The 17,429-nt window shown below is 45.1% G+C and overlaps 2 protein-coding genes across 8 annotated transcripts in view; one reads left to right on the top strand and one right to left on the bottom strand.

Annotated features, from left to right (window-relative positions):
* CEP89 (centrosomal protein 89) overlaps positions 1-12,762 on the bottom strand; it is a 66,397-nt gene extending 53,635 nt beyond the window's left edge. For all 6 annotated transcript variants that reach the window (XM_013062875.1, XM_013062876.1, XM_004765214.2 and 3 more), the window contains exons 1-4: positions 12,601-12,762; positions 10,737-10,843; positions 4,371-4,529; positions 1,580-1,769 (exon numbers count right to left, since the gene is read on the bottom strand). In XM_013062875.1, coding sequence (XP_012918329.1) covers positions 1,580-1,769; positions 4,371-4,529; positions 10,737-10,843; positions 12,601-12,639 — 495 coding nt within the window. In that variant the 5' untranslated portion in view covers positions 12,640-12,762. The remainder of the gene's footprint in view (positions 1-1,579; positions 1,770-4,370; positions 4,530-10,736; positions 10,844-12,600) is intronic.
* A 224-nt stretch (positions 12,763-12,986) lies between these two features.
* FAAP24 (FA core complex associated protein 24) lies at positions 12,987-16,503 on the top strand. 2 transcript variants are annotated; one of them, XM_013062895.2, is made up of 5 exons: positions 12,987-13,123; positions 13,492-13,610; positions 13,708-13,847; positions 14,035-14,187; positions 15,898-16,503. In XM_013062895.2, exons 1-5 carry the CDS (start codon positions 13,119-13,121, stop codon positions 16,144-16,146), a joined length of 666 nt encoding a protein of 221 aa, XP_012918349.1. In that variant the 5' UTR covers positions 12,987-13,118; the 3' UTR covers positions 16,147-16,503. The 2 variants fall into 2 exon arrangements, with proteins under 2 accessions (XP_012918349.1, XP_004765270.1); XM_004765213.3 differs by having other exon boundaries at positions 13,076-13,109.
* Positions 16,504-17,429: the final 926 nt, after the last annotated feature.

Genomic DNA, 17,429 nt, shown 5'->3' with positions numbered 1-17,429 from the left:
TCTAAAATGTATTCCAAATCCAAAACCAAATGGTCTTCCAGGGAGGGAGACAAAGATTTCAATCCTAACTATAATTTCTTTTTAAAGAATCTGAAACAAGAAAAGATAAGCTGTCAATACTCGCTCATTCTGGAGAATGAGAATAGCAATGTGTTATATTACTTTCTACTTTTCCATGTGTTTTCTTGCTGGGTTATAGAAAATATAGATGTTCAACTTTAATAGAAACTGAAATGTCAGACAGTTTTCCAAAGTGGTAGTACCAGCTCACCCCTACCCCTGCACCGGCCAACATCAGCATTAGATGATCCCTCTAGAACCTCAACAATATTGTTAGCTGTCTTGTTCTACTTTTCACATTTTATATTAAAACAAAATTTCCCAACTGCACATGGGTCCTGAAGACACCATGACAGACATGTCTACAAAACAAAATATGTATTCTGCTAATGACAAAGGAGATTGTTTCTGTCACTAGACATTCTTTCTTCTACGGGAAATGGGGTAGCAAGCTTTACTTCCAAAGTTGAGTGATAAACAGTTGAGTGATAAACAGCTCTGTCTGTAACCTCAGTGTAAAATATTGGCCAGAAAGTATGCAGACTGTGGGGCAGAGAGACTTCCCCTGGGCCCGCGGCAGAACCTGCTCTGGGCTCGGCTGCCATATACCTGCTCCAGCCTCCCTGTTGTAGAGAAACCTCACTCTGCTTGCCACAGTCTGCATGTGTTACAAAGTGATGGATGGTTAGTTCCTAAAACACTCACAGAAGGACTCCTCAAACTAAGCTCCGTAGGACCACTGAATGTTTGATTCCATACAGGAGGGGGTACTCAATAGAAATACAATCTGAGTATCATTTGATGCTGCAAGTCTGTATATACAGTCACTGTAACACATGTTGTAGTGACACTGAGAGAGAGAAAAGAAAAAAAAATTATGGTGCTGTCTTTTGCCATTAAAGAAACAGCATTATCCAGTTTCCCAAACCCTAGGAGCGTGGAATTGAAACCGAGAAGCTCAGGCAGCGGTGGAGGAATGGGCTCCATCAGCCTCGCTGTACCACGGTTCCTCCCTCATGACGGGGTCGTAAATGCAACCTACCTCACCGAGGCAGTGGGGGCTAACTGCACGGAAGAGCTTGCAACAGAGGCTCCCATATGGTAAGTGCTCAAAGAGTGTCAGCTACTACCAAGGTGAATGACGACATTCCTCTTGTCGGGCATGCATTTGAAGAAAGGTTGCAACATGCATTTTGACACTGGAAAAGTGACAGGAAAAGAGTAGCCTTGGGGGCCAGAGGAAAGAGTGGGTTTACTTAGCACCGGCTGGAAATCTACATTGAGAATGTGAGGATGTTTACCTTTTCTCTGAAGACCCTGTCTTTGAACAATAAAGGAAAGAGTCTGAAATCTGTTGCCTGACCAGATAAAAAAATGTGAGACTGTGTTCAGAAAATCAGCCTCCAGACAAAAGTCGTTAAAGGCAGAAGAGAAAAAAGAAAATCCTTACTGGTGCACTCTACACAATTTTACAATAAGCTAACAGGGTGCAGAAGATGTTCTGGAATGTGAGCCACACCTGGTTTCTGTGGGGCACAGCATACACGGCAGCACTGAGACTTCCCTCTGCTTTGGGAGCGCTGACAACCTCCAATTCGTCACAGCCAGACGACAGCTGTGCGTCCGTGTCCTCCTCCTCCTCCCTGGAGCCCAGAGTTTCAAAGGATGGCAAAGAAGATCTTCTTCCTGTCTCATTCTGCCAATTTGGTCTGCATTAAAAGGTCGGGAGCAAAATAAACAAACAGGCAAACCCCCAAACACTTCACATCGGTATATGGACCCACCTCCAAGTCCCCGCCATAAAATGATTACAACCCCCTTACAAAACATACAGAAGCTAAAGGATTAAGTCACCCACAATCCCATCTCCTTGTACACTCAGCATTTCTTTCTGCATTGTACCACAAGCCTCTTAACGTAGGCTTTTCTAGTTCCTATCACTGCCTACATACACAGTTTGCCTCATTGGTAACACATATTTAAAGTCAAAATGTTAAAGGTAAGCCCCAAATAGGTATACCAGTTTAGTCAGCTACTTCCTGTACTTAAGTCCCCCCATGATCATTGTTACAAATCGCTCTGTAATGAACATCTACAGGCAAATAATCTCTTCTGTATGTAGGATCCATCTTATGAACCAGATAACTGTACAGTAAAGTGCTGAGTTAAATGGTACGACTCTTTTGGGGTCTACAGGCATACTACACAAAATCATTTCACCAATCAGCTACAATAATGACTCTATTAGTAACAATTTTCTAAAACTTGGCACAAGAACTTAAATCTCATGTATAAATCTTGCATTTCTTACCAAAACAATATATTTCCATTTGTTTGTGTGCAGTAATTGTGTGGTGGACAGTCTCTTCATGCCCTTTGTCTACTGATCCACTTTGCTTCTAATAGGTCTATTTCAATTCAAATTTAATCTATAATTAATCTATATTTATCTACAAAACTCACAACTTTGTATTTACTGTAAGTATTTTTCCTATTCTATTAATTCAACTGTGGCTATGTAAATTTCCTTTTTACACATACAGATCATTAAAAAAACACTTTTTTACCTTCTAAATTCTTAGCTTAGAAGGGCACTGCAGGCATCTGCCTCAGAGGTTTGGTAACACTGAATATAGGATTGCCTGCTCTTATTTATGCATATGTTCATACACATAAATACAAACATACACATAAATTTCATTTCATAAATGAAAGGAACAAATTCCTTTCATTTAAATAGGGATTTGTTTGGTATTTGAACTAGGCAAGGCTGGAAGCAGATTTTTTTTCTACCACTGCTAAGCACTATACTGTCGAATCCCTTCCTTCCCCTTTGCTCTGTGAAGTGGTCTTTATGAAACCATCACCCCGCATGCAAACCCCAGTTTCCCTCAGGGCATCCACACGCACCTCTCTGTACAGCAGTCCCACTGTTTACACTACTTCAACTACGCATTTTAAGTATGACGTGGCTAATCCAGCCGTCCCCCAAGTCAAAACTCTCTGGATTTCCTCTGATGGTTTTATCTGCTATTCTTTCTAATGAAGTTTAAGATCATTTCCTCATCTTTAAATTCTAATCCAGCTAAAGTGAAATTCTTATGACGAAAACAGGCTATATTCAGACATCTCAGAATGAAGTCAAGATTAAAATGTGAAAACCAAAAATATTAACATGTCCTAGAAGGAAATAAGTGAGCATTCACAGAATAGGGAAGGCCAGCCTGGCGATTCACAGACCTGTACCTCTGGGGCTAATAATACATTATATGTTAATTAAAAAAAAAAAAAAAAAAAAAAAAAGAATAGGGAAGGCCTTTCTAGATTTCACAATGTCCGAAACTACAGCATCTTACTGCATAAAAAGATATGCCAAAAAAAAACACAAAACAAACAAACAAACAAAAAACCCACAAAAAAGCCCTCAAAAAACAAAACTGAATAAACATGACAGATAAAAGGTAAACCTGGTCATGTGTTCCCCCAACCCTACTCCATAAGCCCTTCAATCCTCAGTGTCTTCCTGGTGCTGCTAGCGAAAGGGGGTGGGGAGGACCAAACCTCAGAATGGGCCACCAAAGGTATCACCAGGCTGGCCTCTGCCTACTCCTCCAGGCCATCTTGAATGACTGCCCACCTCACCCAAGTGCCCCAGCCCCTGCCACAAACATCTTCCTTCAGCTGCCCACATCTGTCCTTGTGTCATGCTCCCTCTTCTGTCCTGATAGCTCATCCGAGCCCCACACTGACCATTTCCCCCAAGCTCCTGAGCCGCTCCCAGGCACTCCCTATACCTTCCTCAGCTCTGCTGCCAGTGCTCGCTTCCTGACGAGGAAACCTTGCTGACCGCCCAGCCGGATGTCGGCAGTCACCCAGCTCAAGCAACAGAGCACATGATGTGAAAGAAGAGAAAAGGTTGTAAAGTAGGTGCCAAAGAAGGTAAAATCAGCAGCAATGTTCAGAGAAGGCCACACAAGAGGTGGTGGGTGACAGCTCTCGCATCTAGGTGGTGATACGGGACAGTCCCGTGAGGGGCTGAAGGCTGTCCTGAACTCACTGGCTCTGTGCAGCCAGGAAAATACCCAGGGCTTTCACAAGCCATAATCTCACAAGAGCCACCCAAGAGAGAATTCTGAGAGGAGTCAAAAACAATCAGTGTCCCAGGACAGCGTCCCTTTAACCCTGATGATGAAAACCTGAGTACTAACTCTAGTCACAGGCACACGCACGCACGCACACACGCATGCATGCACATGTGAGCTGGGGCGCCTCCGTCAGAGATGCAGCAGAGCCAGCGACAGGGTCCTCACCGAAGCCTCAGCTCAGAGGTGGTGGCATAGGGCTCGATGAAACTGTCCTTTTCGACGCAGGTCGTGTCACTCTCAGACAGGGATCTCTGGCGAGGCTGAGGAATGGCGACAGTCCGGCTGGTCAGCGTTGTTGCTAGGATGACTGCAGCCAGAGCAGATCTAGACAAACACATGCCAGGGAAAAGGTGAGACACAACCAGCAAGCTGAAGGCTGAATGACAGGTCATGAGAATTACTGAAGGGTGACCTTCTGCTCCATGTGCATGCAGTGTGTCCCCACTGACTACGAGCCCGCTGGCTGTTATATGCCTCATTTCATTATCACACCAACTGAATGGATGCATATTACTGCCATCTCCATTTTTTCCTAAAATATAAATGACTTGTCCAAGATTTCCTATTAAGGAGATGGGTCCAGGTCTCCAATCTAAGCAGTCTCTATTCAAGTAGTTTCCTTATTTTTTTTTTAAAGATTTTATTTATTTATTTGCCAGAGAGAGAAAGAAAGAGCACGCGCACAGGCAGGCCGAGTGGCAGCAGAGGCAGAGGGAGAAGTAGGCTCCCCGCCAAGCAAGAAGCCGGATGTGGGACTCAATTCCAGGATGCTGGGATCATGACCTGAGCCGAAGGCAGCTGCTTAACCAACTGAGCCACCCAGGCGTCCTTTTTTTTTTTTAAAGTAGTTTCCTTTTAAAATAAAAGATCAGAATGGGGGGCAAAAATGGAAAATATAAAAAATGCAAAAATTTTATTTTTAAATTATTTTTTAAAGATATGCATTTATTTATTTTAGCAAGAGAGAGAGCATGCGCGCGCGCACGAGTTGGGGGGCAGAGGGACAGAGAATCTCGAGCAGACTCCATGCTGAGTGTAGGGCCTGAGCCAGGCTCTCAAGACAGTAAGATCGGGACCTGCGCTGAAACCAAGAGCTGGATACTTAACTGACTATGCCACCCTGGTGCCCCCCAAAAAAGATATAAATGATTTTAAAAGGCATTTTTAAAAACATGCAAATTATTCAAAACTCTAATACTGGAAAGACAGAGTAATAAATTTATACTCCCACTTGAAAAAGCAAAACAAAGCAACAGATTTACAACTGTGTCAGCTTACTACCTCAGAGAATTTCCAGGTCATGGCACAGTGGAGTCAGGTGGACCTCCTGAGCTATGGAGACAGAACTGAGTGTCCAGGAATAGCACAGCGGATATTTGCAGGACAGAGGACCGGAAAGGAGAGAGCTGAACAGAGAGAGCTCCGGAAATCTGTAGATAGCCCCCTGAGTGTTCAGCAAAACATTCCTCAGTGCACGAATGTGAGGAAACTATCCAAGGCTGGAAGAACTACCGACAATGATTCGAGGTTCGGTGCCAGGTGCTTACACACAGTTGGGGACAATGCCTGTTCCCATCAGACAGATGGGAAAAATTATAATCTACAGGACATTGAGTACAGTCCTTGGAAAGGTCTTGCTTCAGTAGTGGGGAGTACTTAACCCAGGACTGAGCACTACTTCAGCTGTACCTAACAAATCATAAAAACAAGACCTAAAAGATCAAATTGGTTCCAAGGAACTTAAATGCATCCCAGAACAAAATTCTAGAAGATTGGTAGGAATACAAAAATATCTAGCATACAGCAAGGTGACACAACAGCATCTAGTATGCAATCCAAGATAACCAGGCATGCAAAGAGACAGAAAAACACGACCCAAAATGATGAGAGAATCAACAGAAACCCACTCGAAACTGAACGCATATGTTAGAATTAGCAGAGAAGGACTTTAAGACAGTTATGGGGTGCCTGGATGGCTCAATCATTGGGCGTCTGCTTTCTGCTTGGGTTGTGACTGAGCCCCATGCCAAGCAGGGAGCCTGCTTCTCCCTCTCCCACCCCCCTGCTTGGGCTCCTGCTCTGTCAGGTAAATAAATGAAATCTTAAAAAAAAAAAAAAAAAAAAAAAAAAAGGCAGTTATAACTGTATTCCATAGGTTCAAAAAGCTAAGTAGAAACATGGGAGAGTATTAAAAAAGACTTGGGGGGGAAAAAAAGGCTTGAGCTTTGAGATCTGAAAATTATACTCTATGGGACGGGCAGCAAATCACCCATTGCAGAAGAAAGGACTAGTGAAATTAAAAGCAAAACAAGAAAAAACAACCAAAATGAAACACAAAGAGGAAATAATTTTTTAATTTTTTAAAAAAGATTTTATTTATTTATTTATTTGACAGAGATCACAAGTAGGCAGAGAGGCAGGCAGAGAGAGAGGAGGAAGCAGGCCCCCTCGTGAGCAGAGAGGCCTACACAGGGCTTGATCCCAGGACCCTGGGATCATGACCTGAGCCAAAGGCAGAGGCTTTAACCCACTGAGCCACCCAGGCGCCCCAAATAATTTTTTAAAAAAGAGCATCATGAGACATGGGATAAAAAATGTGACTGTTTTATGCTTTAAGCCACTAAGTTTTGTTGTAATTTGTTACACAAAAGTAGGGAGCTAATACAATAGCCTCTTCATCAAATGGTCCTGAACAACCAGATATCCACGTGCAAAAAAATCAACTTGAATCTGTGCCTCCTACATCATATTCAAAAATAAACTCTAATTACATCATAGACCACAATATAAAGCCCAAAACTATAAAACTTCCAGAAGAAAATATAGGAGAAAATCTTTGTAGCCTTGGGTCAGGCAAAGATTTCTTATATATGATACTGAAATCATAATCTTTTTTTTTTAATATTTTATTTATTTATTTGAGAGAGAGACAGTGAGAGAGAGCATGAGCGAGGAGAAGGTCAGAGAGAGAGGCACTGAAATCATAATCTTTTTTTTTTTTTTAAAGATTTTATTTATTTGTCAGAGAGAGCGAGCGAGAGCGAGCGAGAGCGAGCACAGGCAGACAGAGTGGAAGGCAGAGTCAGAGGGAGAAGCAGGATCCCCGCGGAGCAAGGAGCCCGATGTGGGACTCCATCCCAGGACGCTGGGATCACGACCCGAGCCGAAGGCAGCTGCTTAACCAACTGAGCCACCCAGGCGTCCCTGAAATCATAATCTTAAAAGAGAAAATTGTTATGATAAATTTCATAAAAATTAAAAACTTCTGCTCTTTGAAAGACACTGTTAAGAGAATGAAAAGACAAGCCACATACGGGGAGAAAATATTTGCAAATCTCAGATTTGATAAAGGACTTGTATCCAGAATAGATAAGGAACTCTTCTCAAAATACCGTAATAGGAGGAGCCCGGGTGGCTCAGTGAGTTAAAGCCTCTGCCTTTGGCTCAGGTCATGATCTCAGGGTCCTAGGATCGAGCCCCGCATCAGGCTCTCTGCTCAGTAGGGGGGCCTGCTCCCCGCCCCCCCGCCTGCCTCTCTGACTACTTGTGATCTATCAAATAAATAAATAAAAATTTTTTTAAAAATACAGTAATAGGAACACAAACAACCCAGTTTTCAAAAGTGGTGGCACAAGATTTGAATAGACACTTCACCAAAGCCAAATGGCAAATAAACACAAAAGATGCTCAACAACCTTAGGAATCAAAGAAATGCGAAATAAAACCACAATGAGATGTTACTACACTACTAGTATACTATTTAGTATACTATAAGAACTGTACTATATTATACTACAAAGTATACTACTTAGAAAGTCCAAAATTTACATTCATAAGCATATCTGTGGAGTGAGCTTCAAGAAGTAAGCCCCCTTGGGTAGAGACATCCAGAAATCTGCAAGGAAAGATCTGGGAATTTCAGATGTGTGCACGGACTCCAGGTACAACAGAGCTGCCTGGGCCAAAGGAATAAGGAATGGGAATCAATATACGGTCACCCAGAAAGCATAAGGAAGATGGAGATTCACCAAACAAGCTCTATACATTGTTACCACTTCCAAAATCCTATCAATAAAAAATATGAGTTAGAACTAATGTCAACTAAATTATAAAACACACACACACACACACACACACACACACACACATTACTGCCCAAATCAAGTATTGCTGAGGATGTAACTAAAACTCACACAGTGCTGGTCAGAACATAAATTAAAACTTCAGAAAACAGTTTGACAGTTACTTAACAAATACACACCAAGTCTATGACCCACCTATTCTACTCCTAGGTATCTATCCAAGAAAAACGAAAGCATGTGTAGGAAACAAAGATTTGTAAACAAATTTTCATGGCAGCGTTAGTTTTAAAATACTAAAACCTGAGGGGCGCCTGGGTGGCTCAGTGGATTAAGCTGCTGCCTTCAGCTCAGGTCATGATCTCAGGATCCTGGGATCGAGCCCCGCATTGGGCTCTCTGCTCAGCGGGGAGCCTGCTTCCCTCCCGTCTCTCTCTGCCTGCCTCTCTGCCTACTTGTGATCTCTCTCTCTCTGTCAAATGAATAAAATCTTTAAAAAAAATTAAAACCTGAAAACAACTCGAATATCCATCCACAGGTAAATGGAGAAACAAACTGTGACACATTCATTATTCATATGATGGAACACTACTCAGCAGTAAAAAAGATGAATTACCGATTTTCACTACATTATGGATGCATCTCAAAATAATTACCCTGAATCAGAGAAGCTGGCATAATTATTTTGTGTAATCCCACTTACGTATAATTCTAGGAAATGCAGACTAATCTAATATGACAGAAAGCTGCTCAGTGGTGGTGGAGAGAAGGGGGCGAGGGTGGACTGGGCAGAGGGGAATGGAAAGGGGGAGAGAAGCACAGGAGGTAGGAATTACAAAGGGGGCCACAAGGAAACCTGGGGGATAATGGATATGTTTATTATCTTGATTACAGTGATGGTTTAATGGGTGTAAATATATGTCGTAACATGATGCATTTCAAATATGTAGTTTAAGTCCATTATACCTCAATAAAATTGGTTTAAGAAACATAAAAAGACTGCTTAAGGCAAAAGTAATAATAATACACTGTGAGACTTATAATGTATGGAATTAGAAGGGGCAACAGTAACATGAAGGATGGGAAGGAGGAGACGGAAGTCAATGGCTGTAGGATTCTTACACTATTACACTTCACACGAAGCATGGTAACATCTCAATGTAATTTGAACGCCAGTTCCTACAAATAAAAAAAATGTGGAAATAGGCCACATTTACCAAAGCTTTGTGGATTATGTTTGGCTTATAAACATAATAATCCAGGAAGATATTTTTGTACAGTAGAGGAGACAACAAAGATTTTCTAACTGACCTACAACATGCTTGCAATGAGATAAATGTGTTGGTTTTTCTGCTTGAGGATGGAAGGTAAAGCTGTCTCTCGCCATCATTGCTGCCACAGAAACATGGGAGCCTTAACGATACAGCATTAGGGTTGGTCACAAAGACAGTGAAGAGCTGGGGAGACAGACCCACAGGTGTACTGGAGCCATTGCTTGCCAGTTGTGACACTTTGCTCCAGTGCAGGCACTTGAACCCGAGCTAGAGAGCCCAACAAGACCTCTCTAAGAGGGTCGCTGAGAGCATGGAATGAAATAATGCTTCTGAAGGACTTACAACAGTCCTCAGCTCGGGGTAAACACTAATAAATGGCTCTTCTTGTTAGCAACATGGTACTTAAAGAAAAAACAAACACTAAAAATATTTCAAAGTGTTTCTTTCTCAGGAGGCATACCATATTCTAATTTCAAAGAACACTAAAACAAAGGTACCACTCTTGCATGAAATTAGTTCTGTCAATTCAATGGTAAGTGTCAAGCCATGTATCCATGTTTTTTTATGGATAAAAAATAGTCTAAAATTCTCCTGTGTCTAAGCCCTTAAAAGGCACAGGCAGAGGTGTTAGGTATAAAAGAAAGTCAGTTCTCTGATGCTGAGAGCACCGGAAGATGAGGGAATCCCAGGCTCTGGGGAGTGAACATCCTTTTCCTTCTTTCCCCCAAATCAGCTATTTTTAAATTTTTTTTTAAAGATTTTATTTATTTGGTTCACAGAGAGAGAGATCACAAGTAGGCAGAGCAGCAGGCTCCCTGCTGAGCAGAGAGCCCGATGTGGGGCTCAATCCCAGGACCCTGAGATCATGATCTGAGCCGAAGGCAGAGGCTCAACCCACTGAGCCATCCAGGTGCCCCCAAATCAGCTCTTTTAAAAGACAGACTTGTATTTCAAAAGAAAATTCTGTGCATAATTCAAATTCCTTTCAACATACTATGAACCTATATACTTGGGCTTTAATGCTTTAATCTGGAACACTACAATTATGAAACAAACTCCATACCCCTGAAAGGAACAGATCATTATCCCACAGAGAAACCATAGTAAGTGCTTCATTATGGAACCAAGATAAACATTTCGAAGGATGTGAATCTAATGGCTGTCCACCTGAGACTCACCTTGGTCTCTCTGGAGAAGGGTTGGGGCTGCGGGGAGGAGGTGTGCGTGGCACAGCTGGCTTTGGTGCGATGCTGGCTGCAGGTAGAAAGCCATGGATGATGTGTTTCTGCACAAATGAAACCCAGCAGTGTCACTGGTGTATGGGATTACCTGGGTCCTGTTGACACCCCGCCTGGGGCCTGAAAGGGGACACCTGCACTGGCCACCCAGGGATCTAACCCCACCAGGAACCCACCAGTCCTCCCCCTGCCATCCCCAATTCCCATATGGCCAGGCAAGGATGCTCACCCAGGGAACACCACTGCAGCTGGCCATTGTGGGAAACCTCTTGTCCTTCCTCCTCAGAGGGACCTGACCATCCCCCAGAGTCACCCTCTAGGACCTCCAGCCTCACAGCGTGACCTCCAATAACCCTACTCTCTCACTTGCTGCCTCACCTGCAGAACGGAAGCTCTGGAGAGCAGGCAATGTTCTTGTCTTTATCAACCCTGGAACTCAAGCACTTCCCCCCATTAGTCTACACCATGTGGAAGCTTAATAAAGATTTTAGACAGTTTACCTCAAAGACGCACAGAATAGCAAAAACTAGCTTCTCCACACAACGGAAATCAGAGAATCTGGTTTTAGGCACCTGGCAGTCATTCAGAAGTTTCTGAGTATAACCCAACCTTCACTCTCTCAGTACTAGTCATTATCCACACCTACTTAAGGCAAAACACCTAGATTGCAATGAAGAAAATTTGTCTTCATCGACAAGGTAATAAGAGTATGGAGGGAAAAACACCCACGTACTTATCATGTAACACGAATTACAGAAGGCGCCAAGGGAAAGGGAAAGACAAATTTGGTGCTGGGATGGCACAGGGAAGGAAGAGCTCCTCCGGGTCTGGAGGCCAGCAAGGGGACCTCTAATGTCCCGCTGAAGAAAAATCACAGAGGCATTTAGACGGGGTCATCAAAGATGGCCACGGCTCTCACATGTGGGAAATGAGATGGAAAAGCATTCTAGGAAGAAGGAACAGCATGAACAACGAAAGAAGCAAGACACTGGCGGCAATGTTCTAGAAATAACACGTATCCCTCTGAGGGGAGGAAGAATGCACGGGAGGTAAGCGTGGTGATTGTTCCCATTTAAGAGTTTTCATACGTGACTAAGGAGAACCTGTGTCTCAGTGAGGTACACCCACCGAAACTGACCCCCGGAAAGGCTCCTCAGGCAGTGAAAGGCATGAAATTGGGAGGAGGCGCCTACAGTGACACAGTGGCCATGATAAGGTTTGGAGCGCAGCATTCCAGGCAGAAGGAACAGCAAAGGCCTGAAGGAAGAGAAGAAATGGCTGGAGAGAGGGCGGGGGAGAGGGGGAGAGAGGGAGAGGGGGAGAGAGAGAGAGAAAGTTGGAGGCACTGGGTTTTAAGGAGCCTAGGGCAATACTGGAAGCAGAGAAACAGCGAGGAGCTGCAGCAGCCGCCAGAGAGATGCCAGGAAGATGCTGGAAGCCAGGGTGGAGGCGGGAACAGCTGCAGGTTATGGTTGGCGGGAAGAATCTATGGAACTTGGCTGATGGGGTTACGCGGCGGGTAGCGGAGGGAAGACTCCAGAACGACTTCCCACTGAGGCATATTCAGCGGTGGAGTAGGATTGTGCCGGCAGGACTGCTCCCCGACACCCGAGGAAACGCTGCAGGGGAGACAGGGCGCCGCCGTCTGACCGAGGCCCACCCTGGGATAGAGGATGCTTTAGAACGCCAAAAATCAGGGCCTCTCGAGTGGGAAACAACGTCATTTTGCGCTGCTACCTGGCCTCAACCGCAGGCCAAATCCCAACCCATTCCTGTTTAACTCCTGCCCCCGGGATCTACTTACAAACTGGCTCTTGCGGCCCCTGCGAAACCCTTGGAGCATCCTTGGTGCGGGGAGTGGCCGGACCAGGGCTGGACGCACGTGAGGCTATCCTAACAGGCAAGGACCGCTCCGTGGAACCTGAACTCCTCCCGCTGGCTAAGCCCGAGACGCTTTTTCTACGCAATGCACTTCGCAACAACCTCGTCTTTCATTGGTTCTCCTTTCCCCTCGGCCAGTCAGAGCCAAGGTTATTCCGCCGTGTAGCTCTTGGCAACCAGCTGCCCGTATTCAAATTCTCCAGGGCGGAAACAGTGCGTGTTCCGTTCTCTTATTGGCCAGCTCAAGTGTCGATCTCTAACACCATAGCCTATCCGGCGCCGTGGGAGGTGGAGGGTGGGCAGGATGAAAAATTGGCGAGCGCTCGGGAGGGAAACCGGAAGTGGCGCGCCGGGTTGAAAGCTGAGGGTCTCCTGGCTGAGGGCGGCAGCAGACGTTGTGCAGACCGAGCGGGGGGTGCCAGGAGCCAGCAGGTGACGAAAATGAGGCACGCGGCTACCAGGACGGGAATCTCCTGGGTCTTAGACTTTGGCAAAAGACCTTGGGGGGCGCCTGGGTGGCTCAGTGGGTTGAAGCCTCTGCCTTCGGCTGGGGTCGTGATCTCAGGGTCAGGGGATCGAGCCCCGCATCGGGCTCTCTGCTCAGCAGGGAGCCTGTTTCCTCCTCTCTCTGCCTGCTGCTCTGCCTGCTTGTGATCTCTGTCTGTCAAATGAATAAATGAAATCTTTTTAAAAATAAATAAATAAATAAATAAAGACCTTGGAAGCGGGCTCCTGCCGGAGGGGCCCCGGCTCCGAGGGGGCCGTGGGGCCGTGTGCGGGAGAGCTTGCTCAAATGCCGTCTTTTCCTTATTAGGTCGAGGCCGCCGATGGCCAGGAACCCTCCTGAGGGCACAGGCCCCATGCACGTGCCTTTTGGGCATGTTGTGGCCAACGAGAAGTGGCGCGGGTCGCAGCTGGCGCAGGGGATGCAAGGTCGGTGGGCTGCCTGTGCATAAGCCCTCTCCTAAGCTTTTTCAAAACGTGTTACCTACTGTCCTCACGGAACTCCTTTTTCTTTTTCTTGTCTAAGGGAAAATTAAAATCGTGTTTGAGGATGGCCTGGCACCGGTAGATTTTTACTTGTCAAGCAGATCTTGCATTCTTTATGTCACCGAAGCTGATTTGGTGGCAGGAAATGGCTACAGGAAGAGGCTTGTTCGGGTTAGAAATGTAAGTACTAAATGGAAGACACTGAAGCGTAAAATTGACTTCCATCCACCCCCTTCTCCATCCTTTGGAATAATTTATACTCAATTATTGGCTGTTCGAAGCACTCTTGGACCGAGAACTTTCTTAAACTGAAGGTAGTTTTGTTGCAAAATGGTTTACTGTTTCGTTTTTTTCCTTCCTTTTAAAGTCTAGTAATCTTCAAGGGATTGTAATAGTTGAGAAAACACAGATGAGTGAACAATACTTCCCGGCCATACAGAAGTTTACAGTGCTGGACCTTGGGATGGTGTTGCTTCCAGTGGCCAGCCCAATGGAAGCGTCCAGCCTTATCACCCAGTTGGTAAGTACTGATTCCTACTCCTCTGCAGGAGCCCTGCCTTACAGACTCTCACCTGAGCTTTCTGGATCTATCACTCCAGCTGCTGCTCTTGCTGTCGGTGCAATCCATCAGTCCTGTCTACAGTAGTCCTCACTTACCTGTGGTCAGCTGCGGTCCAAAGCAGATGATCCTTTATTTAGTTATGTACTTATTCGTGTATGAGAGAGTGCACAAGCAGGCAGAGGGGCAGAGGGAGAGAGAGAAACAGACTCAAGGCTGAGCAGGGAGCCCAATTTGGGGCTGTATCCCAGGACCCTGAGATCATGACCTGAGCCGAAGGCAGACAACCAGCTGAGCCACCCAGGTACCCCACAGATGATCCTTTTCTAGAAAACAAAAAACCTCATTCTCCAATCAGTCTTCACTTATTATTCATCTTCATTGTGCTTGAGAATTTCCTGAGGAACTTTAAAGATCAACGATACATGAGCCTTACCTCAGGCCAATTAAAAATCAGAATGTCGGGGCGCCTGGGTGGCTCAGTGGGTTAAAGCCTCTGCCTTTGGCTCAGGTCATGATCCCAGGGTCCTGGGATCGAGCCCCACATCGGCTCTCTGCTCAGCAGGGAGCCTGCTTCCTCCTCTCTCTCTGCCTGCTTCTCTGCCTACTTGTGATCTCTGTCAAATAAATAAATAAAATCTTTAAAAAAAAAATCAGAATGTCAGGGTAGGGCCTTAAGCATCAATCTGTGTTGTACTGTGGATTTTAAATTTCCCTTTTGATGTGTAGCTAGGATTGAGAAGCACCCCATGTCGTTCATAGATTACTCTCTCCCTTCTCCACCTAATACCTTGCTTGTCTGGTCCTAACTTCTCCTGATGTAATGCTATCGACTACCTTCCTGTATGCACCACTAACTGAAAACTGGGTTTCTCCTTTTACAGGCAAGCTCTCTCCAGGTCCTGTACCAAACAGGTCCAGTTTAGTTTTAATGTAATCCCATACTGGGTGCCTGGGTGGCTCAGTCAGTTAAGCATCTGCCTTCCGATCAGGTCATGATCCCAGGGTCCTGAGATCCAGTCCTGTATCGGGCTCCCTGCTCAGCGGGGAGTCTGCCCCTCCCTGCTACTTGTGCACACGTGCTTGGTCACTCTCTCTCACTCTCAAAAAAAAAAAACTTAAAAAAAAATTTAATCCCATACAACTGAATCATTTTCTAGTGGGCCACAGGAACATGTTTGAATTCCTCAGAGTATGTTTGCATTGCTTTATTCTAAGCATTCTGAAAATACAAGTTTTAATCAGATTTTCTCATAGTCCTTTGTGTACTCATACGGTTCCTCTTTCAATAATTTTGCTGTTATGTGAAAAATTATATTCATGGAGGGGTGCCTGGGTGACTCAGTGGATTAAGCCTCTGCCTTCGGCTCGGGTCATGATCTCGGGGTCCTGGGATCGAGGCCCACATCGGGCTCTCTGCTCAGCGGGGAGCCTGCTTCCCCACCTCTCTCTCTCTGTCTCTTTGGCTACTTGTGATCTCCTCTCTCTCATTCTATCAAATAAATAAATAAATAATTTTAAAAAATTATATTCATGGTATATGAAAACATTTGTAGTTGGTAAGTCAAGCTGGACCAAATGGAAAAGGATAACTAAATTTCTGTAAATTTTTAAGAGAACTGCCAGTCCTCTAGAGGGCGCTCACGTGCTTTCCCTTTACTATTGGTTTAGGTTCAAGAACAAACCAAAGAGCCCAGTAAGAACCCTTTCCTCAGTAAGAAACGGGGTCAGATCCCTGAGCTATCCCTCCTTCGAACTGTGCAACAGATCCCAGGAGTTGGAAAAGTTAAAGCCCCCCTTCTCCTTCAGAAGTTCCCAAGTATCCAACAGCTAAGTAATGCTTCTGTCCGAGAACTGGAGCCAGTCGTGGGACAAGCAGCAGCACAGCACATTCAAGCCTTCTTCACGCAGCCCAGCTGACAACTCTTCTCACAGCTTGGACCGCAAGCTACTGGATCATGTTCAGTTTTCATATTTAAAATTGGAGAACAAAGACCTTCCTTTCACAGCATGTAATGAGTGACTGGGGTAAGGCATGCACGGAAGCTGCCAATTACCCTGTCTTGCTCTCTGGGTATGGGCATTTAAGTTGGTGGGCTCCAGATAGCACGGCCCTCGTGCTGCTAGTGGAAGAGGAGGCGTGGAGGGCACTCCTGGTCGGCTCTACTGAGCATGTGACTCTTGATCTTGGGGTTGTGAGCCCCACTTTGGGGGTACCAATTACTTAAAAAAAAAAACCACAATCTTAAAAAAAAAAAAAAAAACACACACACACAAAAACAGGGACCCCAGGGTGATGCAGTTGGTTGAGTGTCCAATTCTTGGTTTCGACTCAACTCATGATCTCAAGCTTGAGCCCCTCACTGGGCTCCATGTTCAGCATGGAGTCCGCTTGGGATTCTCCCTCTCCCTTTCTCTCAAAATAGATAAATAAATCTAAAAACAAAAACAAAGTCTTTAAGAGAGAGTGAGAATGAGCCCATGGGGATCTTCCTGAGAGAGTTTACTAATGGACTCTCAAATTCAGCAAAAAGCTGGCCTGCCCAGATTGACTAGTGTCTATCATGGAAAGGTCTAATCAGATCAGGAGGTAGATGTGACCTTCTAAAGGAAACAGACCTACAATGAAGCGCTGTGCTGTGTACCATAAACTCCTTGTTCCTGGTGGCAGAGCCAGTGTTCTTCCAACATGGTCTTAATATTGCTTGCTGTTTTAAGGGTGTTGCCAGTGTAAATAAACAATTGTACTGGCTTTTCTTCCTGCCTCCCTCCCTCCCTCCCTTCCTGGTAGCTGCACAGTTTGTTCTTAGTCACTGAGCATGCCTTCTGAACACAGCCTGGAGTTTGGAGTTCCCTTTTAAAGGTAAAAAGCCAGTGTATACGCAGGAGGAAAAGAATGTGTTTGGCAGCATATAGCCCAACAGGAGGTAGATCTGTAGGAAAATGGCAGGGCAGACGCATCCACAGAGGAGAGCCCGGGGTGGGGATGAAAGGGTACAATCGGCTGCTCAAAAAAGACATGCACTTAGCCACTCTGAGCAGCAGAATGGAGGTTCCTCAACAAGTTGAAAATAGAGCTACCCAGCAATCGCACTGCTGGGCATTTACCCCAAAGATACAAATGTAGTGATCCGAAGGGGCACCTGTACCCCAATGTTTATAGCAGCAACGTCCACAATTGCCAAACTATGGAAAGACCCCAG

Source organism: Mustela putorius, unplaced genomic scaffold, assembly GCF_011764305.1.
Source record: "Mustela putorius furo isolate JIRA1106 unplaced genomic scaffold, ASM1176430v1.1 tig00000174_pilon_pilon_pilon, whole genome shotgun sequence".
NCBI lineage: Eukaryota > Metazoa > Chordata > Mammalia > Carnivora > Mustelidae > Mustela > Mustela putorius.
This window is presented reverse-complemented; position numbering and strand designations above follow the sequence as displayed.